Source organism: Neolamprologus brichardi, chromosome 20 (assembly GCF_056152115.1).
Source record: "Neolamprologus brichardi isolate AB-2024 chromosome 20, ASM5615211v1, whole genome shotgun sequence".
NCBI classification, from domain to species: domain Eukaryota; kingdom Metazoa; phylum Chordata; class Actinopteri; order Cichliformes; family Cichlidae; genus Neolamprologus; species Neolamprologus brichardi.
The window spans coordinates 30,158,460-30,186,124 of record NC_142123.1 but is presented as its reverse complement, the minus strand read 5'-3'; the positions used below and the strand labels follow the sequence as shown (position 1 = coordinate 30,186,124).

The 27,665-nt window shown below is 40.6% G+C and overlaps 1 protein-coding gene across 2 annotated transcripts; it reads right to left on the bottom strand.

Annotated features, from left to right (window-relative positions):
* Positions 1 to 73: 73 nt before the first annotated feature.
* jph2 (junctophilin 2) lies at positions 74 to 27,665 on the bottom strand. Of its 2 annotated transcripts, none has more exons than XM_035909165.2 (6): positions 26,799 to 27,665; positions 22,256 to 23,072; positions 8,653 to 8,771; positions 4,568 to 5,499; positions 1,762 to 1,862; positions 74 to 1,687 (listed from the first exon to the last, which is right to left on the bottom strand). In XM_035909165.2, the coding sequence occupies exons 1-5, from the start codon at positions 27,175 to 27,177 to the stop codon at positions 1,782 to 1,784; spliced, it is 2,328 nt and encodes a 775-aa protein (XP_035765058.2). In that variant the 5' UTR covers positions 27,178 to 27,665; the 3' UTR covers positions 74 to 1,687; positions 1,762 to 1,781. The 2 variants fall into 2 exon arrangements, with proteins under 2 accessions (XP_035765058.2, XP_006794057.2); XM_006793994.3 differs by having other exon boundaries at positions 74 to 1,677.

The window sequence follows — 27,665 nt, the reverse complement described above, 5'->3', positions numbered from 1 at the left end:
TGAATGATGACGAGTACGTTCAAAATCTCAAAGCTAACAGTGGGAGCTGTTACAGATCATCAAAAAGAAAAGATTCACAAGTGTAAAAGTTTTTATTTGACTTCAGCTGTATTTCTGCTCTAAAACAGAAAAAATAAAGTGGCTTCCACATTTGCATTGACACTGGTGTGAATCATTGAATGCATCGGTAGATTACAGGTAAACCACAATGGGGAATTTCTTAAACTGGTTTTTACTACTTTCAAAACAGTTTTATATGCTTGTAGACTTTTTCACTAGTGGTCTGTGTGTACATTTGCAAACTCAAAGGCAAAAAAAAAACTGCAGCTAAAACTCTGTTCCTTTTAAATCCTAACTGGGTTAAGAAAATAAAAGCACTCTTCTCAATATAAGACATGGAGTTAAGAATCTTTCTATTTTCCTCCATCTCACAAACATGAGGTAATCTGACTCATTTGGGAAACAAATTTTAGGATGACAACTTCTGATTGTACTAATGAGCCCTCCCCCCAAAATCCTACGACAGAATATTTTGAATGCTGTAAAGATGTGCACTTCAAAAAAGGTACAAAAACACAGATGCATACAAAGTGTTCTCATGTGTACAAAAGCTGATCTTACAACAGGCCCTGAAAATAAAGCAGTGGACACATAAAATAATGAACCCAACCCACTCCCTGCTGCAAGATAATTATGTAGATCCAGCAACCTTACAACAACATACAGTGACAGTTTCAAATTAGATAAACTCCAGCCATCATTTTCCTCTTGCAAAACTTGCACAACTCTGTATTAAAGCTGCCTGGGTGCTAAACGGCATTGCACGACACCACAGGAACCTACGCAGCAGCAGCGGCACTCATAAGCTTCTTATTTTCCCTTCTCTATTTGGTTTATCAGCTTCCCCAAAGCAAAGCAGCAGAATGACAGGAAATGCACATAAATCCCAGTGAAAACTGAAAACTTCACAGTGTAGTACACCACAGTCTCAAAGATTTTGCAGAAACTCACAACGCTTTGAAAATGTTGCCAGCAAATAAACCCCCCTTTTTTTTGCAGTACCACTCGGAGAGCTTCTTGATGAGACTCAACACACGCGAGATCCCTACTCCTGACAGTAACAGTTATCACGCCCAAACCCTTCACACATCTGCTGTAGTTTTTGTGTCTAAACAATCAAGTTCAAGGCAAGAGAGAATATTCAGTCTGGCGATTAAAAACATATCTAGGTGGGTTTGTCTTATGTGCCTGATTCACTCTTGTGAGATTCAGATAGTCTGAATGCCAATTAAGTGTTTATTTAAAAGCCATATTGCAAAAATGTTGACACGCTCATGACACACTGTGAAAAAGTTGAATTCTTGAGTGCCACCCTTCTTTCCTCAGCATCATCACCGGGACATAACCTACCATTCACCCACCATTTTTTTTTTCCTCTAAACAAATCATTTTTAGATGCACTGAACAGTGCCAGCCCTTCAATGTCCTTCAGTTTCTCTAACCTCTTGAAAGAGAGGAGCTTCGCAGAGCCTCACGAAGTCATATCAACAAACACCATCCTAGGAGCTGCAGCGGTCTGCGTGAGGCTTCTGTTCCTCCTCAGTGTTGTCTTTGATCTCTGGTCTTTACTGAGGAGGAGGAGGAGGAAGGCCATCTCTCTCTGACACTGCCGTTAACCTGTAGCAAACTGATATTAGTGGATTCATGTTTATTTTTACTGTATCGCCTCTTCTGAGTACATTTTGATGGTGTGTTTATTACCTGAGGAGGTGGAAAATGTCTCATGACAAAATGTGAACGAAGAGAATGGCCAGGCCGATGTTGAGCAGGATTACCATGCAGATCATGATGGTGTTTGGGCCCTTAAAAAAAGGAAAGAAACGCAATGCAGAATAAGGACAGCGGATCCAGTCAAAACAAGAAAAACCTAAACCTTAGCTCCAACAGTAACATTATGGTACATTATGGTGTCCTGATGGGAGGAACGGTTTCCAGGAGTAAAATGCCTCCATGGATGTGCAAGTTAACTTAAAATTAATCCAAATTACTTTTCTTTTTGCCATAAGTCAAAAGCTAAGGAAATATGAGACAAAAATAAAACAACAAATTCAGAAAATTCATAAATTCATATCAATTAAAACCTTAGAATAAGCCCAAGTTAATCACACAATTAAATACAAGGTCCAAAAGAGTGGTTTCGTGGATCAGCTTACCACATGAAAGGGGGACAATGAGTCATCAGAGAAATTAGTTTATAAGTAGAGCTAAAAAAAATAAAATACTCAAAGAAATATTGATAATTGAACCCTTGATAATGCTGATAATAATGATTTGATTATTAAATAAGTCTTACAACTATTTTCTATTTTCAAAGTTGCAAGCGATTCTGCAGAGATTCAAGAAACAAATGGAAACTTACTCAGTTTTGAGGTGATAAACACCAACATGTAACATAAATGCTACTTAAAATGCAAAATTCTTAGAAATTTTTGAAAAAATGTATCCTGATGTCTACGTTGGGGGGAAAAAGAAAGTAGAGCCCCTGCCTCTTCTTCTACTGTTATCACTTGGAAAAATCTTAAGCGACATATACAACATTAAATATAATGCCAGTTATTCATTATGATGATGCTAAAGTCAGTGTACTGACTACAAATCAAAACTTAGATATGCAAATTTACATTTGATTTCCTTAAAAAAAAAAGTTGTCAGAAGATTCAAAAAACACTATAAAAATAAAATTTTATGGGAATTATTTCATGGTTCAGGCTTTACAGGATTAAGACTACATATTTATCCTGGAATAATATTGTGCGAGCTCAACCCGATGCTGTGGTGAAAATTGCTCTACCAAATCAGAGCTCCACTTTCAGTAATGCAGTCCCCCGTTTTTGTACAATGGGACTCCATGAACATATGTGACGACATTTAAACCTGAGATAATTAGCTTCTGACATGAAATTGATAATGATACTTGGGATACTCATGAAGATTTTGACAGACTTTAGTTTCTTTCCCACCAAAAAGGAAATGCTAACTAAATCCAGGGTCAAATGACAAACAGTGTTTGAGATCGCCCAGATAAAGGTCGTGGGTCAGCTTGTCTACTGGCTCATTTTACCCCACTCTCCCCTACAGACATTAAATCTGAACCCACTGAAGCCCTGTGGGAGATTTTGAATTTACATCATACATAGCACTCCCCACCACCATCAACACACCAAATGAGGCAAAATCCTCTGGATGAATGGTGTTTATAGTGTTCCAGCAGGCTGGAGAATCACAAAGGCTCAGAGTGCTCTGAAACCTTTCTAATTACACGTGATGGCCATAAAACTTATTAAGACACTTTGTTTGTTTGTTTTTCTTTAACCTTCCTAATCTGCGGCTTTTTTAAATTTTAAAGGATTATCAAAATTATTATTTATAGGAGACGGTTGTACCCTAAACATATCTTGTTCGTGAGTTCAAATTAAGACTGCAGGAGGAGCAAGACAAAAAAAAGGGTTTAACATCTAGAACAGCCTAGTTAAAGGGTAAGAAAATTGTCCTACCAGCACCTTTAAAGATCAGAAATTAACACCCCTTATCCCTTTTGTGAGATTTACGGGTGCAGATGGGAGCAATCTGCTAGCTTTGGTTAGCTCTAGGCTAGCCATTTCTTCCTGTTTCCTGTCTTCATGCTAAGCTACAATCAGCCTCCCACATTCCAGCTTCATATTGGCAGGTACATTGTGTACACTGTCTTCTACCTCCCTAATACAAACACATTTAAGCATATTTCAATAAAGGTTGCTTTAATCCTAGCTTATAACAAATATTTACAATGTAAAAGTGAGCATTTCTTTGTCATTAATGCTATTTCTAAGTGTATTTTTTTAATTTATTTATTCCCATCTAGCCAGCAGGAAACTAAAAGAAATTTGTTTGGACATAACAGATAATTATCGTCCACTGAGATTAGTAAATGTCATCTTATTTGGTGGAGGTTAACACTGGCTGTACAGATGTTTGGCTGATATATTTACAGCCATAATTATAACTGTTAATACTGATGCTTAGGGTACATGCTTAGCTAAAACTTTAAAACCAATGTAACACTAATACCTGAAATTGACAGGCAATATGAAGCAAATGTACATTTAAAATAGAGAAAAAGGAGACATAGCATTCATTTACAACTATTTCCCCCTCCAATAAACCAGAACAGTAGTCTGGCCTTGGCCTTATATGGTAAATAACGTGACTGGACATGGTGTACACTTTTATTTGACTATGATGGTGTCAAGCTGTGCTCTTTAGTTAGAAACTAGGACTTATGGTCATTAATGTCAGCAGTAATGCTAGTGTATATTTTTAAGGCTGTACTGAGCTAAATGCTTATACGAGCATCGGCAAGAATTACTCTCTGGGGACACTGAATGTGTGTGGAAAATTTCACAGTAATCCATCTGATAGCTGTTGACCAAAGCCTTGGACTGACAGACTGACACCATACATGTTGTGACAACACTGATGTAGCAAAAAGTAATAAAGAGTGAGTCACTGTGTATATTTATTGCCTTACCTCCATGTCCAAAGACTCTGGGGTCACCTCGTTACTGAGGCTCGACAGGATGGGCTTGGGTCTGACTTCGGCTTTGGGTTCCACCTTCGCTGCCGGTCTGGCAACTACAGATTTTGCTTCCACTGGCTTCGGTGCCATTTTAGGTTCAAGACTCGGAGCAGGTTTTGGAGCTGGAGCTGGGCTGGGTTGCCGTTTTGGTAGCGGTTTTGTTTCTGCTTTACTGGGAGGCCTGCTCGGTTCCCTGGACTCCACTTTGTTCTCAAATACAGGCGTCACTCTTTCGTTTGTTGGTGGTGCTCTTTCGCTTTTTACCTCGGAGGCTTTAGACTCAGGAGTTACAGATTTGTAAGACGCTTTGGAAGGCGTTTTGGAGGGAGCTTTGGAGATGGGACGTGGTGCTTCTTCTACTTCTTCATCTGGTGAGATGAGGCTATTCCTTACAGGGGCAGCAGGGGCTGTAGTGGCATCTGATGCTTTTGCCTCAGAGTCAAACTTCTGCAGTGGCTTGATCTCCATGTCAGAACCCTGCTCGTTCTTGTTGCTCTGGCGGCTCGGGGTACGAGATGGGCCACGACTGCTGGTGGCCCCTCCTCCTCCTTCAGATACAGTTGAAGCAGGAGCAGAGGGAGTAGTGGGACGACTGCCTTGCTTGCCGTTGAGTTTACTACTTCCACCACTTTTACTGGTTTTGTCTTCATTCCAGCTACCTGGACCGAGGAGTTTGGGCTCTTCCTTGCTCATGATGCCTGGGCTTGGAGAAGGCGTGCGACCTGGGGATGAGCTAGGCATGAGGCTGTCCAGTTCATTCATAACCGGGCTTTCAGGTGGTGTAGGCAGTGGCTCCTCCTCAGCTAGCAGGGGTTCATGCATGATGGTCTCTGTGTTCTCACTGCCTTCCACCTGTAACGCTCTCTTCTTCAGATACTCAGGACCTGAAAGCCAGTTCAAATACTTTTTAATCACTGGTTTCTACCATCAGTCATTATAAGTCAGAGGAAATATTATTTTTTCCATAATTTAAAATGTATAATAGATACAGAAAGTGAGCTTTCAAACTCCTCCTACACAATCACAAACTGACTAATGAAACTTGGCACACAGGTACGTCTTAGACCTGTGTAGGTTCTTATCTAAAAAAACTACGGTGGCCCCTAGGGACAAAGCACGTACAAACTCCAAAACACTTGCAAACTCCAAAACACTTGCAAACTCCAAAACACATGGAGTATACAATATACAATAACAATAGACAATAACATGTAATTTATAGCCACAAACTTGAATTATGAATTATATATGATGTTATGTTGCCAAGGAACCACCTAACAATGGACCGAAATTAGAGATACTGTAGCATGGGTATGTACTAATCACGATAATTAGAATTAATCTTCCATAAAAAGGCCATGGTATTTTTAACACTAAGTAATAATGCCTCAATCCATTAGGGATTTACAAACATCATAAATGATTTATCATGTGAGAGTCATGACTTAAAGTTCAAAATAATCCTCTTTTGTTTTTAGTGGTTTCAGTCATTCACCATGTGAAAGAAGCTGTTTTAGTGCCTCTCACTTTACCCAGCTTTATTCTGATTGGCTGCCATTCACAAACAGAATAATTGAGCAGCAGATGGGTGTGGCTACTGTGCTCACAAAGAGGTCACACTTCATGGTGCATAGCTCAGTATTGGGTTAAGTACAAAAGGAGTCTATAACCGAGTGCTCACATCAGTGAGGCCTGAACCTTTAGCTTACAGTGAGAATTATTATTATTATCATTTATTGAGTTATTTTTGCAGGTAAATATATTTTTTAGAAATATTCATTTATACTAATATCTTTCTGCTGTTTCATAATTATCATGGAGCACAGCTCTCTGTTAGATAAATTCCTGTTGGCTTAAAAATAGCTAAAGGAACTCAATTTAAAAACTGATATTTTTCCATTAAAAAAAGTTTCCCTTGATTAAAATGTTAGCTCCAGTATTGCAGGGCTGAGAGGTCACAGATTGTCTTTATAAGTATCATTCCCTTAAATCTCCTGAGAGCACAGGAAGCAGCTACAGAGGATGTTAGAGATCCATTCAGCTGCTGCATCCCCTTCCTAATAAGCTTTTGCTGGAGTACACATTTTTCCATTAAACACAAAAAGATTCTCCGTTTGCTCACATTTCAGAAAAAAATCCAAAAGAGAAAATTTGTCCCAAAATGAAATATACTAAAAACAATCAATATTTCAGATATTGTCAGACAATCCATACCTACAATGCACCGATACGCTTTCTCTTCATATTTGGTTTGAATTGAACAGCTGAACACTGTAGTTTTGAGCAAATGTTACTAAAACAGAAAAAATGACCATTTGTTGGGAAACATTTTTTGTTGTGGATGAATACACATACTGATGATGATTACCAGCTGTAGGACATGTACAGCTGTCCTATAGCTGTACACAGTGTTGGGAAGGTTACTTTTAAAATGTATTCCATTACAGATTACATGCCCCAAAATGTATTCTGTAACGTATTCCGTTATGTTACTCAATGAGAGTAACGTATTCTGAATACTTTGGATTACTTAATATATTATCATGCTGTTTACAACTACATGAATGTACTATTGCTGTGATTTATTACTGTTACTGAAGGTCCGCGGCTCCGAACCGTAGTAAAGGGACCTCTGGCTAATACGGTGGGTTCTGTGTCGGGCTCGTAGCCGAAAACTAGCTTTACTTTGTTGTCTGGGTCAACTTTGCTAGCGAGAGACAGAGAGAGGCGTTGAAAGGCTGCTCCAACAGAACTTATTGTTTCAGAGGAAAACACGAACACGGTGTACAGTCGAGTCTTAATAGCTTACTTACAAATGGGCTCGTCAGGCACTCTTCTTGGCTGCAGTGGTTATTATTATATTTACATGCTTCCAGCTCCCGTTTCTGCTCGATGACAGCTCGTACTTTTCCTTTTTCTTCCTCCCTCGCTCACAGACACATAACGTGTATGGCAGTCCATTCTCCCTGCAGCACGGACTACACTGCCTATGATGCTACATTCTTTAGAGTTATACCTGTAGCATTCTGCCTGTTAGCTTAGCACAACAACAACAACAACAGGCGCTCTCTCACCCAGGAAACAAGCAGAGAGAGAGAGAGCGTCACCCTGTAACCATGGCAACCGTAACGCTGCCGCCTGGAACAACAGAACGTAGCTGTCAAACAAAACCCAAACAGGCCTGACCCGCCACAATATGAAACAGGGAAGTACCACCGTGTAATCCATTTATTTCAACAAAGTAACTGTATTCTAAATACCACCTTTTTAAACAGTAACTGTAACGGAATACAGTTACTCATATTTTGTATTTTAAATACGTAACGGCGGTACATGTATTCCGTTACTCCCCAACACTGGCTGTACATATGATACTTTTCTTATGCTAAAAATAAGAAAAGTATAGAATATCAAAAGTCCGATCCTTAAATTTGTGAAGTGTTTTGAAGCAGATGTTTCTCAGCCAGAGCCAGTCTCAACCAGACTGTTAGTGAAAGACTAGTCATTCAGAAAGTGAGAGACAATTCATTTAGAAAGCTGGACGACTTTCTGTTTGCATCTGACTTCTTTAAGCTCTCTGCTGAGTGAAATGCAGGAGGCTCCCAAATAGCCCCTTTGCTTTTGTGTCAATGTGTGTGTCGACAGACTCGCAATGAAACTGATACGATCCCTTCGACCCAATAAGATGGTCCTTTTTTTAGACAGTCAAACGCGACTATCCCTGTGATGGGCCTCAGCAGAAGGATATACTATCACAGGCTGTGAGGACAGAGACAAAGTAGAGAAGTAGCTCTGCTGTTGGGATTTTACATTTGCTGTTTCCTTCATACAGTTTCATACATAAGTAGGTAAAAAAAAAATTCTGAATTAGCTTTTTTAGTGTGCATTCCCGTGATATCTAGTGAAACTCAGAGCTTGCATACAGCTGCAAAGTCCGTGAGTGACATTATGATGCCTTAAAAGGTGGCCCTTTTTGATGCTTTTTTAATTAATTTTGCTGATTTCTTCTAAAATGTGGTGTGGAGATGTCGACTAACCTGGCTGGTAGAAGGAAGGGGAGAGCTCTTTGGCCACCAGTCTGGCAATGCTGGACTCTCTGTTGGAGGCCTGGGCAGCCTGCTCAGCTGCATCTGCCTTGGCCTTGGCATGGGCCGTCCTGCAGTGGAAAGATGCAACACAAGTCACTCAGCCTTCTTTCATCTTCTCATTTCATTAATGGTCTGAATCATAATTCCCCCCCCCATATGCCGGCAATGAACATGCTGTTTTCAGAAAGCATCTGTTGTGTTTTATAAATGACACAATCAGTACCACACTTGGCTTAGCTGTCGGGAGGAAGAGTGGGATATGAGTGTGTTTTCACCATCAAGAAAGCAAAGTCAGAGTGTCTCCCAAATAGAATAATGCTATTAATTTAAATGTGAAACTACAAAACCTGGTTTTGTCCCCACAGGAGGCAACAAAGTCCACCTGTTAGCAGCTGTGAATCGGTGAATCAGAACTCCTTTAATAAGCAGGGCAGTTTCACAAATGTCGATTTATACTGGTCTATAACTTTAAACCAGGCTTAATTTTACTAATAAAAAAAAGAATTAAAGCCAAAGAAGGAAAAAAAAGATTCCCTCAGGTAAGCCTAGCACTGATATTACCATTTCATCAGCAACACCTCCATTGACGAATAACAGGGAAAGACAAAAAACAAAAAAAACAAAAAAAACAAAACTGGTTATATTATAGGAAAAATGCCAAAATCAATTTATTTTGAAGGCTAAGCTATAACTTGCTGATCTCGTCTCATCATTAAATCATCAATCAGTTCATTTTGGAGTCACTGTTAGACAGAAACCACCTTTAGAAAGCCAAAAATGATATTTTTATTGTCCATCGTTTATACTCCAAAACAAAAGGGAAATCCCTGCTATTTATCCTCTGTGTCACCTTTTTAAGTAGCTTTAAGCTTTTCTTGTGTGAGGAAACACAGCTGAGGGGTTGGATATGCTCACTCAATTGAGCATTTGCTTGTCACCAGTGATCAGCACGTGCGTCAATCAAGATGCAGCCTGTTTCAGTTCTACATACTTTTTCTGCTTTCTATTCATTTACGTCACACTATAATGGTTTAATGGTTCATGAGACATTGACCTCGACCTTCCTACACACACACTCTCAGAGATAAGGGCCTTGAACAGAGTGACCAAAAATATTGCAGTACAAGGTTTGTTTATAGTATTCAATCATGGTCAAATGGATGCCTGGCTGGGCAGTCGCTGGTCATATGGCTCATTAGTATTATTAGCTTTGGAGGAAAGGGGTTGTCCTGTTCTACCGTTTGCCTGGGACAGAAATAAATTACACTTTTGCCACCACGAGGGAGACAATGAGTTATTGCTGGCAAGCTACTGAGGCCGCCATCATCACACAAATGTCAGTGTGGGTGACAGGCAGAAAGCACTGCGGCCTGACAGGCAAACATTTGTATATTTATAGTTGTTTTGCTGCACACTGGAAACATTTACTTATCATGCAACACTTTGCAATGCAGAGTTCATGAACTTTCACTCTGGATTCCCCCTTAAAAAAACAAAAAAAGAATCACAGAAGAACAGGTAGCAACCAAGAAAACACAAGGCTAATTCCAACTGCTAAACCTAAAATGCAGTCTAGTTATACCACGAAAATAGGGCAGCACAATTTATTATTATTTTTAATACTATTATGCTTCTCTACTCGTGTAAAGACTGTAGCCATACTAGAATAAAAGCTGTTTAACTGGTTCAGTGGTTACCATCTCAGTTTAGCTTGTTAGCATGCTAATGGTAGCGCTTTAGCAGCAACCATGCTAATTGTTCCCTCTAAGCTGAGCACGTGAGCAATCGTGCACTGCTGACATAGTCTCCGTGCACTGAAAATCAGCGAAATAAAATAAATACATGTATTTACTTTTATTCCATTTCAGGCTGGATTTTTTTGTGTGCGCAGTGTAGATTTTCTGTGTGGGGAGACCGTTTCAGCTGTGCGCGATTGCTCACGCACACAGCTTAGAGGGAACATAGGTTTGACTTTGCATATGTTTTATGATAACTACATTTAACCTAATTTCTACGGTATTATTCAGCTCAGTGTGACTTTACTCTGTGTGTTGGGTTTCTATTGTGGAAAGAAACTGGATTGTTTTTTTTTGTAGCCTTAAGTGCTAAACCAATTATTTGGAATATTTGGTCAGGGAAAATTATCAGTACAAAAGCCACTTGGGGAACGTTACATGGAAAATGAGCCCCAACACATTGCAACAACAACCAAACAGTTCCAAAAATCATATCATCTCAGTACATATATTATTAATTTAATCTGATACACCTCCTGCCTCTGTAAACATATAGTCAAATTCCAGCTAAGCGGATCAGGGAACTTTTAATTAAACAATTAAAAACATCTGCTGATATACTTCCTCAAAACCATAAAGTAAAACGTCTGGCAATCACAAAAGGATCAGTTAATAGTTAAGAAAAAAAAATCTAATCATGTTTTCATCATTAGTGATGAAAGATGATGATATTAGATGATGAATTGCTGCTATATCCAAAAACTCAGAGGTAAATGAGTTAAAAGCTGCTGCTGTTTGTCCCCAGTAACTGCAGGTACTACTCTGTAAATACTCAACATGTTGTAACTTTACACCAAGATGAAAATAGCTCCTCTTACGTGGGGAAGATGCTTCCACCAGGAACAATTAGAGGCTCCTGAGGTCCCCTGATTGATATAAATGAGCTCCACCTGTCCACACAGACTCAGCACCTACTCAGGAAGCTGTTTTTCTCAAAGTTATTCTAACAGCTGATCTTTAACAACATGCTTCCATAGCAATCTCAACAATATCTAAACTTAGCACAAAAAGTAAGGAAACTTTGTTTTGGTCGATTACTTCTTTGTTGTAATAATGCTTCTTGGCAATAAATCTTGTACCACTGGAAAGCCTGTTTATTTCTCCTTAGATGATGCCACATTTGCGAGGAAAATGCTTTTGTGTGTTGAGAAGCAGTAAAGTATGTGGGTTGTGCCCATGAAAAACTAGGAAAAAAAATCCCCTCTGCCAATGCCAAACAGCTTATTCTGTTATCAGCTCTTGTTTGGTATCATTTATTTGACCGGATGATCAAAGTCTATGCAACCGTTGTTATGTTGGAGGATAGAATTTGGTCCAAGACTTTGGAGATATGTGATTACCCCTGGCTGCAGAGACTCATCTTGATATCTCTCTGCATTGAGATGCCTCTAATGATGACAAGCCAGATTGTCAGCACCAGGGTACCAGAGGCTCAAAACAAGAGTCAATAGCAGAATAAGCTGTTTGGCTTATTTTTTTAAAGGCACAACATACATATTTAACTCTGCTGCTCAACCCATGAATGGATTTCCACTGGTATCAATTTTATTGCCAAGAAGCAATTTTGCAGCAAAGAAATAACTGACCAACCAAAAATGTCCTTACTACTTAGTTGTTGTGCTAAGTTTATTTTTATAATTTAATTGATAAGTGCTAATGAACACAATATGCATACATGTTTATTATAAAAATATACTCTGAAAACCATCTTCTCCCTTACCTAACACTATACTATTACAATTTAGTTCCTGACTGCCTGCAGACAGAGTGGTGTGTGAGGTAGCAGACAAGATGGCAGCCTTTCAGTGTGGACGGGTAAACTGCCAGTTGGAAGAGAAAGATGTCGACAGATGGCTTCTTCCTGGAAACTGACTCTACCTTCCACCTCACAGTGGCTCAGTGTCTTCAGAAGTAGGAAGTAGGAATAGAGTTTCAACTGTTTGTTAACTGCGGAGGCTGCATTTAGGGGCTTCATTCAGATAATACTGAATGTTTGGTCTGAATGTGGACCACATCTGCAGTTTTCCATTGGTCATAGTTGACTTTGACTGATGGATTAACTCAGGGGGAGTCCGGCTGCTTGATTTCACCTCTGATCCACCTAAATAGTCCAGATGTCTGATGTCGTGGACATCTGGCCCAAACAATAATGACTGTAACCCACATCAGGTCCAGCTCATATTATTACTATGATAGCTTGATGTGAGCTTGGGTAGATTAGTGGCTAACAGCTCTTTTCCTTAGTATGCCTGGAAGCACCAGGGTGATTCTGAGCTGAAGCAATCAGCAGATTTGACACACCGGGCTCAGTTCAGTTCAGCTTCCTGCCTCTCTCTTGTTCTCCTTCCTGTTGGGAACTCCACAGTTTTCTCATTTAGTTTAGCTTATTGCCAACAAAACATGGCATCGCACAATAGTCACAGAACCACGTTTACACCACTGATATTACATCTGTACTACTTTCAACATAATAAATGGTTGAATTCAGCATGAAATACTGTGTTCTTTCCATTTCAGTTGTAGCATAGGAGACGGACATTACAGCCAGGAAGATCATTATGAAAGAAAAGGGTAATCTTAAAGTGACTGCATCTATCTTTTATATACGGTCTATGCTTAAATACAGGGGTTAAGCATGAAAACTCACTGTGCACTTTATTAGAAAAGACCTATGAGACCTGCATTTTTTACTAAAGTGTTATGCATGTAGCAGAGCTACTAGTAAGTACTAAAATGGCTAAAGGCAGCAGACGGATATAAACTGACCCCTGTAGCAGCCTCACATCCATTCACAGCTCACTGAGCGTGTCCGTCACTGAGTATTAGTGACCACACAACTCTCAGTACCATAAATATGGTGAAATCTTTAGCACAAGCACAAGGTGAAAAGCAGGAACTTAGGCCTGCATGGTTAAATCAAATTTAATCCTGTAAATAACCAGTCATATAATCAAAATGAATAGATTTGTGCAAATCACTGACTAAAATAATAATAACAAAAAAATAATAATAAACCAGACACTGGCATGAAGGATTAAAGCACCCAAGCACTGAGCAGTGTTTTCCTGCTGGAACACTATATTTGTTTGGGGCTACGGTTGCTAAAAAATGTCTATCATAGCTCCTCATAATGTCAGTCAATGGATGTTCTGATTGATAAATCCCACCTGTGACCTCAACAAACACTTAAATGAATAGTTTAAGGCTAACCAATGTGTTATGCCATGACATTAGTCAGTGAGAATACTTTAGCCTTCTTTCTGGCTCAAATTGAGCCCAAATTTTCAAAATTAACCTTGTTTTCACCAAGCACAAAAACGATCGAGTCAGCCCATAACGTTAAGATTAGTGAGGTCACAGATCAAAAGTTTTCTTGGGCTGTTATTCTATAGGTTTATATACAAGTGTTATTGAAACCAGAGGAGCTGCACTCTACTGTTTATGAGAAAACAAACCCCCACAAGTGTAAGAGAATTCTGCACTGAGTTCACTTCTCAGACAGCTTTTATATGCAGTCAGCGAAGGAAGCATTCAGAGGCTTCAGCTGCAGAAACAAAAGTACAGTAAAGGGCACTTTACACAAACGTACTGCAAAACTAACTGTGTGTACTTTTTTGAATTAAAAAAAAAAGCATGTGCTAGTGTTAGTACATTAATATACTTTATTTTCTGTGCATCATAACTCCCCACAGCTATAATGTACAACTTAAATTTGGCCTAATATATAAGTATAGATACAGTTCTTTAAATAAGTCCTGGTACTCTGCTGTTTTGTAATGTCTGTTTTTTGTCCCGCCACCATCGTCTTGGAGTCTACTGATGGCGAGAGATATTCTGTCATTTTGGCATGTGCCACTGGATCTTTGTGGAGGGTCCTTTCCAACTCTGCAGCAACCTTGTGTGCATACACGAGGGAGTATGCAAGAGTGATTAGCTGTTAATAAAAAAGATGACAACATTTTTAAATATAATTGAATCTGTTGGCCAAAATATTCGCACATTAAGTGCTAATGGAAACCTCGTTATTGCAACATTACTCAGAGGTCACGTCGCAAGAAATAGTAGAGAGCTCATCTATTTTTCTAATTACTGACCAGTTTCTTTTTCTATCAAATTAAATAAGTCACTTGTTAAAAGAAAATAATCCTCAAAGAGTCCTGAGCCGTAGTCTGAACTTTGTTTACAACTTTTATGACCAGTTGATCGCTCACCAGCACAAAATGCTAGTATCAGCAGTACAGTATGTAATCCAAGCCCCACAACTAAAGCTAGGTGTGGTACATATATACACTAACCCTTTATACCCAAGCACTTGCTTATGAGGTGTGCCATATTTATATCCATGGAGGCATTTGACACCACTGCTGACGCAAGATGGATCGAGATCTGTGATCTCGAACTGTTGGCGGCTCTTAGCGGAGCTGAGGCTCGCAGGAGGTGACAGAAAGAGAGAAAAACAGCAAGGAGATTACTGTTTTTGAGCACAGCTGTGTGGTGTATGGGTAAGTATTTGATTTCTGTCTGCAGGAAAAAAAAAGAAGAATCTCTGTCTGGGTGTTTGTGACCAGATAGGAAAGACGGGGTCTGACAGCAGCAAGGGGGGAGGGGGACAATCAGCTGTTGCATTCCCCCGCGATTGTGATACAGCAAGAGTATGCCTGTCCATATTTAGTCAGGGCTCCTCCGTGACTACAAGGCCCCTATGTGTGCGTCATTTACACCCTGTCCTGCCACACAGGTCCTCCTCCAGACGCCCAGCAGCCAGTCCACAAAGCAGAACAATGTCCACAGACTGTCTGAGTGTCAGCAAACACTTTGACTAACTGGGCTTGAAGAGGCCTGGTCTGGGATCGCATGCAGTGTCCTGGTTGTATGTGTATTTTTAAATCCAAGACATCACTGCCAAAGGATCATAGTGTGAGGAAACCACTGCCAGGAACAGATGTGTCATGTCTCCTCTGCTTATATAATATTGGATTTCAGTTTAATATCCAGGACTACAGGAAGGCTGTTTTGTTAGGACCAATGCAACAATATAAAAATACTCCAGTGCAAGAAAAACAGATTTTAGAGAGTGCAAAGGACATTAAAATGTCAAAAAGAGAATAAGAAAGATGTAATATTATTCCAGTAGCTGTCTACGTAGGATAAAAAGATAAATTCGAGGTGCTGTGACATAGTTAAACTCCTAAAAATAAAGAGCATTCCTTGCACTTTTGCAAGGAACTCCTCAGTCACTTACACCTGCTCCCTATCAGCCACGGCTGCTGCAGATAATGTGCACTGATACCAATCAGAATTTTAGACTACTGCAAAAACAATGAATCCACTTTTTCAGTTCAATTCAAATTCAATTCAGTTTTATTCATGTAGCACCAAATCACAACAACAGATGCCTCAAGGCACTTTATATTGTAAGGTAAAGCCTCTAAATAATACATAGAAATCCCCAACAATCATACGACCCCCTACGAGCAAGTGCTTTGGCGACAGTGGGGAGGAAAAACTCCGGCAGAACCAGGCTCAGGGAGGAGCGGCTATCTGCTGCAACCGGTTAGGGCTGAAGAGGAGGAGGAGGGTAGGACAAAGACATGCTGTGGAAGAGAGATTAATAATAACTGATGATTAAATGCAGAGGTGTATAAACACACACTGAGTGAGACAAAAAAATGGAAGTCTGGAAGTCCCCAGCAGCCTGGAGTTATTGCAGCATAAATAAGGGAGGATTCAGGGTCACCTGATCCCACCCCAACTATATGCTTTAGCAAAAAGGAAAGTTTTAAGCCTAATCTTAAAAGTAGAGATGGTGTCCGTCTGCTGAATCCAAACTGGAAGCTGGTTCCACAGAAGAAGGACATTTGTAAACAATACTTTACATCTCTTCTGCCATTTGATTTAAATGTTTGGACACTGAGTGTATAAAGCACTGATATGTCAGTGGCATGTAGATTGTTTTCTGCTACATCTTGCAATGCATTTTGTCTCACATTGCAGGTACCAGACTGCCTGTTGATAATGATGTGATGATGAATCCTCACCAGTGAGTATTCACCATAAGGACACTGAATAAATGCCCGTTTTGCATCACTGAAAAAGGATTGCCATTTATACTGTGCTTATTTGGTCTTACCAGACACTCAAAGTGGTTCAGACTGCACTCGTCAAGGAATTTGAAGTGCTGTGATATGGTTAAAGGGAAATCTCATGCTTGAGCTAGTTGCTGGTAACAAGCTCATTCAACAGAAACTTTTAAATGTAAATGATTTATCAGCCCAAGCACATTAGCAAAAAGACTCCACGGTCACTCGGACCTGCTCAGAGTCAGCACTGGCCTCTGCTTTTAATGTGTGCCAGTAAAGAGGATTACAGCCAGAGCTATCTACTGCCCAACCCATGCCCATTTCATTTATTTATTTATCTTTTGGATTGTGCTTCCTACGCATGCAGCAAAAGAATTCCATCTGAAACTTGAACTGACTGAAGGGAAACGTCTTTTTGTCGGTTGGAGTCTACTGCTTAGTTTGACCCAGTCTCACCTGGCCTGGACATGAAAAGGACTGACAGTTCTCAGTTCTGCGGATGGTGTTCGATGGAAAATAATGCTGCCCTTATTCTCTGTGGGTCCCACTAACTCTGCAGAAAACTCGCTATACAAGAACTTGCACCAAACAGGGCTATTCAAAGTACATTTAAAAAAGCGCAATTTCTCTTGAGACCTTTTAAGTGTTTGTTTTTACCACCTGGAATGGCCATGGCTTATGCTTGCTACAAAAAGCTCTCCATCAGTGACATCTACGACCTAATTACAGTGCAATTCCACTTTATTAGATAATCTAATGTCAGCATCTTTAAATATAATTGAATCTGTTGGCCAAAATACACACACATTAAGTGCTAATGGAAACTTCATTATTGCAACATTGCTCGGAGGTCACATAACAAGAAATAGTACAGAGAGCTCATCTGTTTTTCTAATTACTGACCCGTTATTTTATTCCCCTCAAATTAAACAAGACAGCCCTCAAAGAGTCCCGAGCTCCAGTCCGAACTTTGTTTACAACCAGTTTACAAAACTGTTTTTATGGACGGTTAAAGAGCCAAAAATACTCAGAATCCTAAAGAGTTAATATGTAAATAGTAGAAGTCAATTTTAAACCTAAACAGTAACTCAAACTGCCAAGTAAATGTAATAAAAACAGAAGTTTGCCTGTAAAATGCGGTGCAGCTGAAATTTCAGCACTGACCTTCCAGCACTTTCTGATGACAGTCGTGTTAAATGTGAAATCTGCTTTTCTCTGTTCAGACTTGCCTCAGGTGATCCTAAAGCACTGACACAATGAGTAACTCTCATATACTGCTTATCTTTGCAGTACAATATTTAGATTTCAATCTGCAGGGACGGGGGTCTGCAGTCCATCAGTGCAAGTCTCACTGCTGTAAACACTCAGCCTATTTCAGGTCTTGAAGACGGCAAAAACACCACCGCCTTGTATGGTCAGACAATCTGAAGGTAGACATGTCTGTGCACACATGAATCACATCATAAAAAAGGATTTCCTGCATTAATTTTAAATCAGATTGTGCTGCAATGTGTGACAGAAAGGTTTAAATAAATCGGTGAGACAAATCGGGGTAGCGATTAAACACGATAAGGACTTAAACATAATCACAGTCATGCATTCTGTGCTCATCCAAAAGGTTTTTCACCTAGTTAAAGGAATAGTTTGACACTATGGGAAATGCTACTCTTAGGGCGATTGTGGCTCAAGAGTTGGGAGTTCGCCTTGTAATCGGAAGGTTGCCGGTTCAAGCGTTGTGTCCTTGGGCAAGACACTTCACCCGTTGCCTACTGGTGGTGGTCAGAGGGCCCGGTGGCGCCAGTGTCCAGCAGCCTCGCCTCTGTCAGTGCGCCCCAGGGTGGCTGTGGCTACAATGTAGCTGCCATCACCAGTGTGTGAATGTGTGTGTGAATGGGTGGATGACTGGTTGTGTAAAGCGCTTTAGGGTCCTTAGGGACTAGTAAAGCGCTATACAAATACAGACCATTTATACTTGGCAGTTAAATATGAGGGCAAAGCCAGGAGCCATGCAGATTCATATAAAGACTGCAAAGTGAATAAGAGGATAACCCACTGAGACATCACCCTCTTTTTGATTGTGTTTTGAAGCCAGACGGGCTTTTCTTTGGAGGAGAGGGTGGAGTGTTATCAGCTATAACCTGTAGGCCTTTACATGCCATATACAGAAGGAAATGCCTGCTTAGTGTAAGTAATCTCTCTACCGAATTTTGTGTTTTTAATTAATTTATCTGACAGATAATATGGCTCGCTGTGGGGATGTTAGCAAAAACAGACCTTCCAAAAAAATTTTGTGGCAGGCATCTTTGTGCATTTCAGCTGCACTGTTTACGGATGCAGCTGGGTAACCAAGCTCGGTACTGTTGGCTTAACTTAGTACTCCCACCTTCTCATCTAAATACAATCAGCAGCCAAAAAACTAAACTTCAGGCTTCAAAAGGTAAAGTGTAGAAATCACTGAGTGCCAGTGTCCATCTTTTATATGCAGTCATACAATTAAGTACATTTTCCCTTCTAATAGGATTCAGCAAAGGCCATTTCTGGCATCACAGGGGGTTATAACAGGGTCAGACTATGTTTGTGTGGGGCAGGTTACAAATGCTCAGAGGAATTTAGCATGTGAAGCACATTTCCTGTGTGAATATATTCCTTGGTAAATAAATATATTGTACATAAAAGGAAGTTGTTTCTTACTCTCATGTGGCCTCTTTTTTTTTATTTCACTAAACTGTTTTTAACTGTTATTTCAGTTTCTTTTTTGATCTAGAAATCCTTTGGGTTTTAGCAGGGATGCATCTATCAACTGAAACATCTCTGAGCTGCAGGTTTCTTGTGAGACTAAAAAACAAAGAAAAACAAACTTTCTGATCTTTGTCATAGCTGAATTTGCTTTTTACTTCTTGTATTTTTTCACCGAAGCCTTCCCAAATTGGCATAGTTTGTTACTTGTAGTTTTCCACCTTGGAAAAGACATTACCATGTTTTCCTACAGGACTCCCAGGACGACAGTCCCTGGTGGTTTCCCCACAGTCTCTCCATTAAAATATTCAAATTTAGAAAACTAGATGCAAAATGTGGAACATGATTGTTGTAGAACAGGCGAACAAAGGGTAAAAATGCTGTGTAGTCTTGCATAAAATGATACTTCTGGCTACAAATACTCCAGGAGATCACCTGTTTTACTTCCAGACTTTGGATGCAATAAGCTCAGGAATTTGAACCACTGGTCAAAGGATTACTAGAAACCTCAAACTATTAAAATCAAAAATTCTGAATGACCCGACCTCTTACAATGACACACAAATATAAGATTACAGCATGTACGTCCACACATGCGTTAGCGTTTTCACACCAGGAGGAGCATGGCTGTAAGGACCCTGGGATCCCAGCAGGGAGTCATTTCTGAGAAGTCGTGTTCAAGGCCAACAGTGGTGAGCTGGAAACTGATACTGTGGAGCTGCTCGCTGCAGTCCAACTATTGTAAGATACATCAACATTTTTACAACTGCAGGGAGTAAAAGTGTCAGATTGTGAATCATCTAAGATTTTTGCTAAAAGGCCAGCATCGCCATTACTCAAATACCCTGCATGACTCCATGATAAGTACTCTTCTGTTCACAACTCAAATATCATGTTAATTATTCAGCTTTAGCGATTTTGGATTTTGTTTCTCTTTCATGGGGATGATGATACTCATGGGTTCCCCTGTTTCCAGTCTCTGTGTTAAGCTATAAGCAAACTCATTTAGAAAAATCCAGAGATCTTCTGCTCCTCAGGGATTCAACTAAATCCTCTGTCGACTACGATCTGGGCTTGCAACAGGAAGCACATATAGAGATTTCAGATATGTATTCTCCTCCTAACTTTGAAATCTATCAGAAAGCTATCAGATATTCAGCCACTCCTGTAACTGAGTGCAGTGGAGCTCTAAAGGTCACTCCAGTCTCACTGTTTGAATATGTTGTACACAGTGCCAATTCAGGCAGATAAACTGAGAAACACACACTGAGAGGGAGAAAAGTTATGCCTGTGAACTTTCCAGTTTCACCACAAAAACTAAACAGATAACCAGAAGAACCCACATGAATTTTTAACAATGGTTTGTCCAGTTTGTGCTATAATACATTGATTAAAGGTATTTCTGTTATAGGTTTATTTGGACTTGCAGCCAAAGCCACGGATGATTACAATGACAGATAAAGGCTCTAAATACAGGGGAGATCGTGGCTCAAGAGTTGGGAGTTCGCCTTGTAATCGGAAGGTTGCCGGTTCGAGCCCCGGCTTGGACAGTCTCGGTCGTTGTGTCCTTGGGCAAGACACTTCACCCGTTGCCTACTGGTGGTGGTCAGTGTCCATTGTAGCCACAGCCGCCCCCCTGCCATCACTGGTGTAGTGATGGCAGGGGGTGTAGCTTGTCATCACCAGTGTGTGAATGTGTGTGAATGGGTGGATGACTGGTTGTGTAAAGCGCTTTGGGGTCCTTAGGACTAGAAAAGCGCTATACAAATACAGGCCATTTACCATTTAAATAAATGTTAGTAGTTTGTGAACGTTTGCCGTCACACAAACTGATCTTTAGCAAATCCTAGCACGATTTTAAGCCTTTTAACCATTTAATTTACATATAAGTCACAGGGCTAAGCACCTGTTATAAAACCAGTGCTGCTGAAAGGTTCTGAAGGCATTTCCTGGAACATAAAAGACTCTTTCAGCCATCTGAATAAATAAATAAATAAATAAATAAATAAATATCTCATCGGCTCTACTGCAAAGGTTGCCAAACAATTCAAAATTACACCCAGCATATCCTTATTCACATTACTGAAAATCATAGTAGCTCAGACAATTACAGCACATAGTGTGTTTGTGTTTATGTGGATTGCAGTTTGGGGGGTGCCTACATGCTTGTCTTTACTCACTTTTGTAGGATTTTTAAAATAATTGATTTTATTTTTGTTTTATTTATAGATATTTCTGTCTGAACCAGTGCAGTGAAAAGAAGATTCACATTTCCATCTCGTGTGATTTATATTTGGTGATGTGGGCTCTCATCGCTCTTCCATGTGTATATCAGCAGCAGAAGGACCCAAGGACAGAACAGAGTGGGCTTCAATCAAAAACAGATCAGATATTAAGTCAAAAACAACATTAAAAGAAGAGAAGGAGTGCAGGTGTAGTGCAAAGCATCATGCTTATGTGCAGCTACTGTAAGGAGACTGAAGCACCCACATGGGATTTTCCAATTGGAAGGCACTGATATCTGCTGATCTGCTGGGTTTGTGCCGAGTTTGACCGAGTTCGACAAAAAATACACTTGTGCAAACACTTCAAAAGTAGCCAAATTCTACAAAAACAACAGATCTAGCGACCCTCAGTGGTATTTAATACCACTGTTAAAGATCGCTGGAGATTTATCTAGCCATCCATTTTCTTGACAGCTTAGCCTCACTGCAGGGGGCTGAAGCTGATCTTCGCTGCAACTTACAACTAACTAGTCCTTTGTAAGGGAGACAACCACTAACACTCACATTCACACTTAAGGCTAATTTAGAATCACCAGTTAACCTAAGAAGCATGTCAAAATCATAATTTTGCTCTGAGGATAGAAGAAAAATACGCATAACAGACCAAATATGATTAAAAAAAGGCATGAGAAGAATGATCTCTCTGGTTTCTTACCTGGAAGCAGCAATCTCTGCCTTCTGCTTGCCGATGGCTGCAGCCCTCTGAGCACCCTCCACTGCCCGCTCCACCTTCTGCTTGATCTTGGTTCCCTTCAGCTGGATCACCCTCTTCTTCATGGCTTTCACCAGCATGTTGTTCATGTACTTGCCTTCTTCCTTCCCTCCCTCAGCGAACGTGGTGCATCCGTAGCCGTGTCTTTGGTTATTGAGCCACTCACCCTCATACTTCAGCCCGCTGGACCTCTCGCTTATTCCATATCCTGAGCGCTTGTCATTCTTCCACTCGCCCATGTAGACCTCTGTGGTGGTGGCGTCAATGTCAGCCTCCACTGGGGGGAAATCCTCAGCTCCAGCCAGACTTTCGTCCCCAATGCTGACTGTGGAGTTGGTGTCGCTGGCGTTGGAGCTGAGAGCTGAATCCGGCCTCAGGAAGCTGAGCTTGCTCTTCTGGCTGGACAGCGATGTGCTCGAGTCGGACTTCTTCAGCTTACCCAGTAGGGAGCTCCTGCGAAATAGGCCCTTCTTCTTGTTTTTAACAGCCCCAGGGTCCACCTGGAGTGTGAGGGCAAAGCCTCCTCGAGACGGTCCCAGCTGGGTAGGAGTGGCGACGGGTGTCTCCTCACCTGAGGCATTGGTGGTGGTGATGATTGGGACGTCTTGCTGCAGGACGGTGCCATTGCTGTGCTCGCTGCGAAGGGAGGTCAAGGAGGTACGAAGAGGGGAGCGGACAACTGCTGCCATGCCGTAGGGGACGCTCTGTCGAACACCATAGCCGTGCCGCATCCCACCAGTGAACTGACCCTGAAATGTACCTGGAAACCATTAAAAAATATAAATAAAGTTGTAAATATCTTGTTACTACACCACAGATCCTGAGAACAAGGTATTTAACCCTAGAAACGTGTTTCCACCTTGATCAGGATGAAATCAACACCAAATCATCTACATTGGGAAAGACTGCACTACACTTTTAATGGACATAGAAGACAGACCCCACTAACACTGGAAATCATAATGACATTTACAATCAGGTCAAAGACTTCCTGATCTTTTGTTCTGAGAATGCTTTTTGATCTTAGAAAGAAGTTTTCATTGAACTTTAAGATTTTGAGATGCAGATTTTTTTTGACTTCCCCATCCTCGTACACTTTTATTTCTGATCAACAATTGCAAAACCACTGGAACTGCAAGAAGGTGGTTTGAACAGCTTACTATCATTAAGAACTTTGTCATAGACCAGGGGTGGTCAAACTCAGTCCATGAGGGCCGGTGTCCCTGCAGGTTTTAGATGTGTCCTCGAACCAACACAGCTAATTTAAATGGCTAAATTAGCTCCTCAACATGTCCTGAAGTTCTCCAGAGGCCTGGTAACGAACTAATCATGTGATTCAGGTGTGTTGACCCAAGGTGAAATCTAAAACCTGCAGGGACACCGGCCCTCGTGGACTGAGATTGCCCACCCCTGTCATAGACTCTGGACAGAAAGCACAGGATTCTTTTGCTTTTATTTTGAAATGATTGCTGTTAAACATTCCAGTCACACGTGGCGGTGAGACAATCCAGTTAATCAAGACACAGTCGAGAAATTACCAAGAGGGAGAAGCTCTCTGACAGCCTGACTGATGGACAGACAGGGAGCGCAGCAGCATGTGCCACCTATTCTTTCTTTTTGTGTATTCTCTCCTGTAGTTTGTGATTCATCCTCTTTACTGTTTGTTGTCTCTCCTTTTCCGTCTTCTCTGTCCACTCACTCACCAGTCAGTTACAGTAGCTCCCTAATTCTGGGTGTGTATGAGGTCTCTTCCTGTTAAAATGGAGCACTTCCTCCCAGTGCTTGCACACAGCGTGATCATGTTGATCTTTCATTATAAAGCACCTCGAGATAGCTTGTGTGCTATGTAAATAGCACCTGCAAAGAACGTATGATTTTTATTTGTTGTGCTGTCTGTATTTTGTGCTAATTACACAAAGGAGGAATGCACGGTGTTAAACCTACATTGTATCTTATACCCTATCCCTATTATATTGATTAGCAGAAGGATAATGGCTCAGAAATAATTTAAGAGGCTGCAACTATCTCTAATTTGCTCATTACATTAAAACAAAAGCATGTGATGCTTTCATGGCTCCTGCAATAAATGTATTGACTCAAAGTCAGCTCTTGAGTTTTTGCTCCTTTCTGTGTCTTAGCAGAAGTTACTGTTCATCAGTGGAAACACACCAGCTCACAGGATGCAAATGGCATCACCCACTACAGCAGGGATTCAGTGCATTACCATAAATTAAACTGAAGATTGTGAAAATAGTAAATCTTAGCACCTTAGCTTCATTAGCACGTTAATAAAGCCATTCTTAACATATTAGCCTGTTAGCCTATTTGAGTCCAGGCTCACAGAGCTGCTATCGCTCCTGGAGACGGTTGTTTAAACGTTCATTTCTGCCAAAATGTCATGGATATCTTTAGAGTGACACATCTCATTCAGTAATACCCTCGCTGACAAGTCATCTTAGTGTCTGTTCTCATGCTAAAATTGATGTGTGTGGATTACAGTGACAGCAAGGCCTCAGCCTGCAAGGCCAAGAGGGCACCAAATATGTGGGCTATTATTAAATCCTGACATCTGGTGCTCTCACACCCACCTCCAACCACATCTTCCAACGCACCTCAAAGCTGATGAGTCAGAGGTTAAGGAGGGAAACCACTGCTGTTGTACAAACACAATTAATTTTATTCGTCTAACTCATTTTATTAAGAAAGTGAGCTGACGGGCTAAGGAGAACCAAGAGAAGTGCCCAGAGAAAGTGTACAAAAAAATGCACACACAAAGTTCAATAATAATGTTTCCTTCCTGATACACTGTTAACACAGTGGCCGCATTCATAAATGATATAAAAATGACATAATATACAACGTATAACAGTTGAGAGGACTAGTACTGCTGCGCAACTGCTCACTTTACTACACGTTTTGTATGCTTAGTACTTTTACTTGTGTAAGACGTAGACTTGAGGGCATTTCTTTTTGTGTTTTTATTAATTTTGAGTACTTCTTTTGCCACTGTGACGTGTAGTGTAACAAACTGGAAACATCCATGTAGGGGTTTTTAGCTCCAACAAACTCTGAGCACCTCTTGACTGACAGCAGCAGGGTGGTGTTTTCTTCTTGTTACAGAGGCATCATTAAAGACCACCGAGTTCATCAGCCCGGTCTGTTTTGCACTCACGGATTTGTCTTCAATAATCTTGGCGGGAGTTTGCTTGTGATGTTGCAAGATGTACAAGCAGAACAATAGTAATAAAGTACTGCACTTCAGGACTTTACAACATTTATTTTATAGCTATAGATAGCAATTAAAACCATGAAGGTTATGATGTGTTCAATTCAGCTTTTAAAAGCACATTAAAAAGTTGAATCACCTAAACCTAAAGTCAGCAATACTGATTGAAAATCCTCAAACTAGCAACTTTTCCTTATTGAGAGGAATGTTGTGAAGAGGCTCAGCCACACGATGACCTCTGACCCTACTGTGGTCTGCTGCTGCAGTTTTAATATATACAGTATATTTCTTAGCTGCCCTCAGCCATGTTGATTAATATTAAAATAATTTGAATACTCATAATCCTGCAGAGACCTACAGCAGCAGCATTTTCTTTTAGTAGTAACTATGTACCTTTAAATCTGTATTTTACTGAGTACAGTAACAAAAATACTCGAGTAAAGTCCTTCATTTATCTATTATTAGTTTTACTTAAAGATCCAGAAACCCGATTACCCTGCTGAGACATGAATCTGCAGTCTGACCACAAGCATCTGTTCATCTCAGTGCCATGTACTCAAGTGATGTACTCAAACATAGATAAGTGGATGTACTTGAGCATGTGTACTTACTTGCTGTAGTAGAGTAAATGGTAATTTATTTGATTATTTCTATATTTAAGGAGTAATACGTTTATCAGCACTAGCTTTAGAGGCACATTAGCATTTTCAATGACTATAAGTAACTTTTCTGTGGTAACTAAGTACATATACTCAAGTATTTCACAATGGTTTTCAGGTACTCTTTTTATGTGTAAAGCGTTCTCCATTTAAAGAATCTGAATCGGCAGTTTTAATGTGCACGTCTTTCTTTCTTAAGACGTTAAATAGTAACAAAGTGCATATATGTGAATATTTCACTTTTTCACAGTTATAAGCCCCCCCCCCATTTTTTTTGCTGTATTTTTGTTATCCTCCTGTATAGATTTTTGTAGAGGTAATAATTTCGCTTTCCATTGCACTGTTTATGTGGCAACTTTAGTGTTTTCTTACATTTATTTACAAATTAAAGTATCGAGTCTATCATACAAGTCTTGTAAAGAAGAAGCCTTTACAGCCTAATGATAATTATTAGATACACATGGCATACAAAATATGTGATATTCAAAAAAATACTTCACATATCAAACTTCTAACAGCACATTATCGAAAAATATAAAAACATCAAAGTTATTTTTTCCCACTTGTTGGTCGTTGTGGGCATATTTAATGCGACTCTCACCTCCATCCGCATACGTCTCTGTGCCATATCCATCCTGGAGCCCGTTATTCCATGTCCCCTCATACTTTGCTCCGCTGCCAACACTGATCCGGACGCCATATCTCCCTTTGAATCCATGAGTCCATTCCCCTTTGTAAATCCAGTGTCCTTTGGTTTCTACTCCCAGACCGTGACGCTTCCCCTGCGACCAGTATCCCTCGTAGGTGTTCCCGCTGGGCCAGGTGTAGACTCCCACCACCTCGAAGCCGTAGTTCCAGGAACCCGAGAACTCGCCCTGCCCTTTGGGTCCGGTGCAGATGCCATGGCCGTGGGCTTTGCCCCCCTCCCAGCCTCCGCAGTAAGCTCCACCGTCATCAAACTCAAAGCGACCTCCACTCATTCCTCACCGCAGAAAAACGCACAGAAAGTAAAGCTGAATTTTTTTTCTGTTACCTGTCTAAAGATAAGAGCTCCGTTAGTCTGACTTCACCTTCACCTGACATTAAAACTGGCAGGAGATACCCTCAGTGCTGAACTTGGTTTCTTCTTTGGAAGTTGGTTTGGGGATTTCTGAGCGTGTCCATGAAGCTCCGGGGCGCACTTCACACTTTATTCTGTTTTTCCTCCCTTCTTTTCTCCGGATTACTCCACTGTCTTATTGGATTCGTCGATTAAGCTAATTAACTACCCACTCCACGGATTCCCTCCAGGATAAATTATACCTCGTTGCAAATTTGGATCCTATTACCGGTTGTTTCTGTATTTCTGTCTTGAAAAGCCGGGGATCTTACATGGCTTTACCAGGTGGCCACAGAGAAAAGCCCCTTTCCCCTGTCCCTGCCACCCAGCTATCTCCCGACAGTCGCTGCTGTTGGAAATATTTTAGCA

Bases quoted from the DNA above. Each gene is read 5' to 3' on its own strand.
- jph2 (XM_035909165.2), bottom strand. From the start codon at position 27,177: ATGAGTGGAGGTCGCTTTGAGTTTGATGACGGTGGAGCTTACTGCGGA. The intron at 8,772-22,255 runs GTAAGAAACCAG...TTTCCACTGCAG, and splicing joins GCAGAGATTGCTGCTTCCAG to GACGGCCCATGCCAAGGCCA. The intron at 1,863-4,567 runs GTAAGGCAATAA...CCTTTTTTTAAG, and splicing joins CAGAGTCTTTGGACATGGAG to GGCCCAAACACCATCATGAT.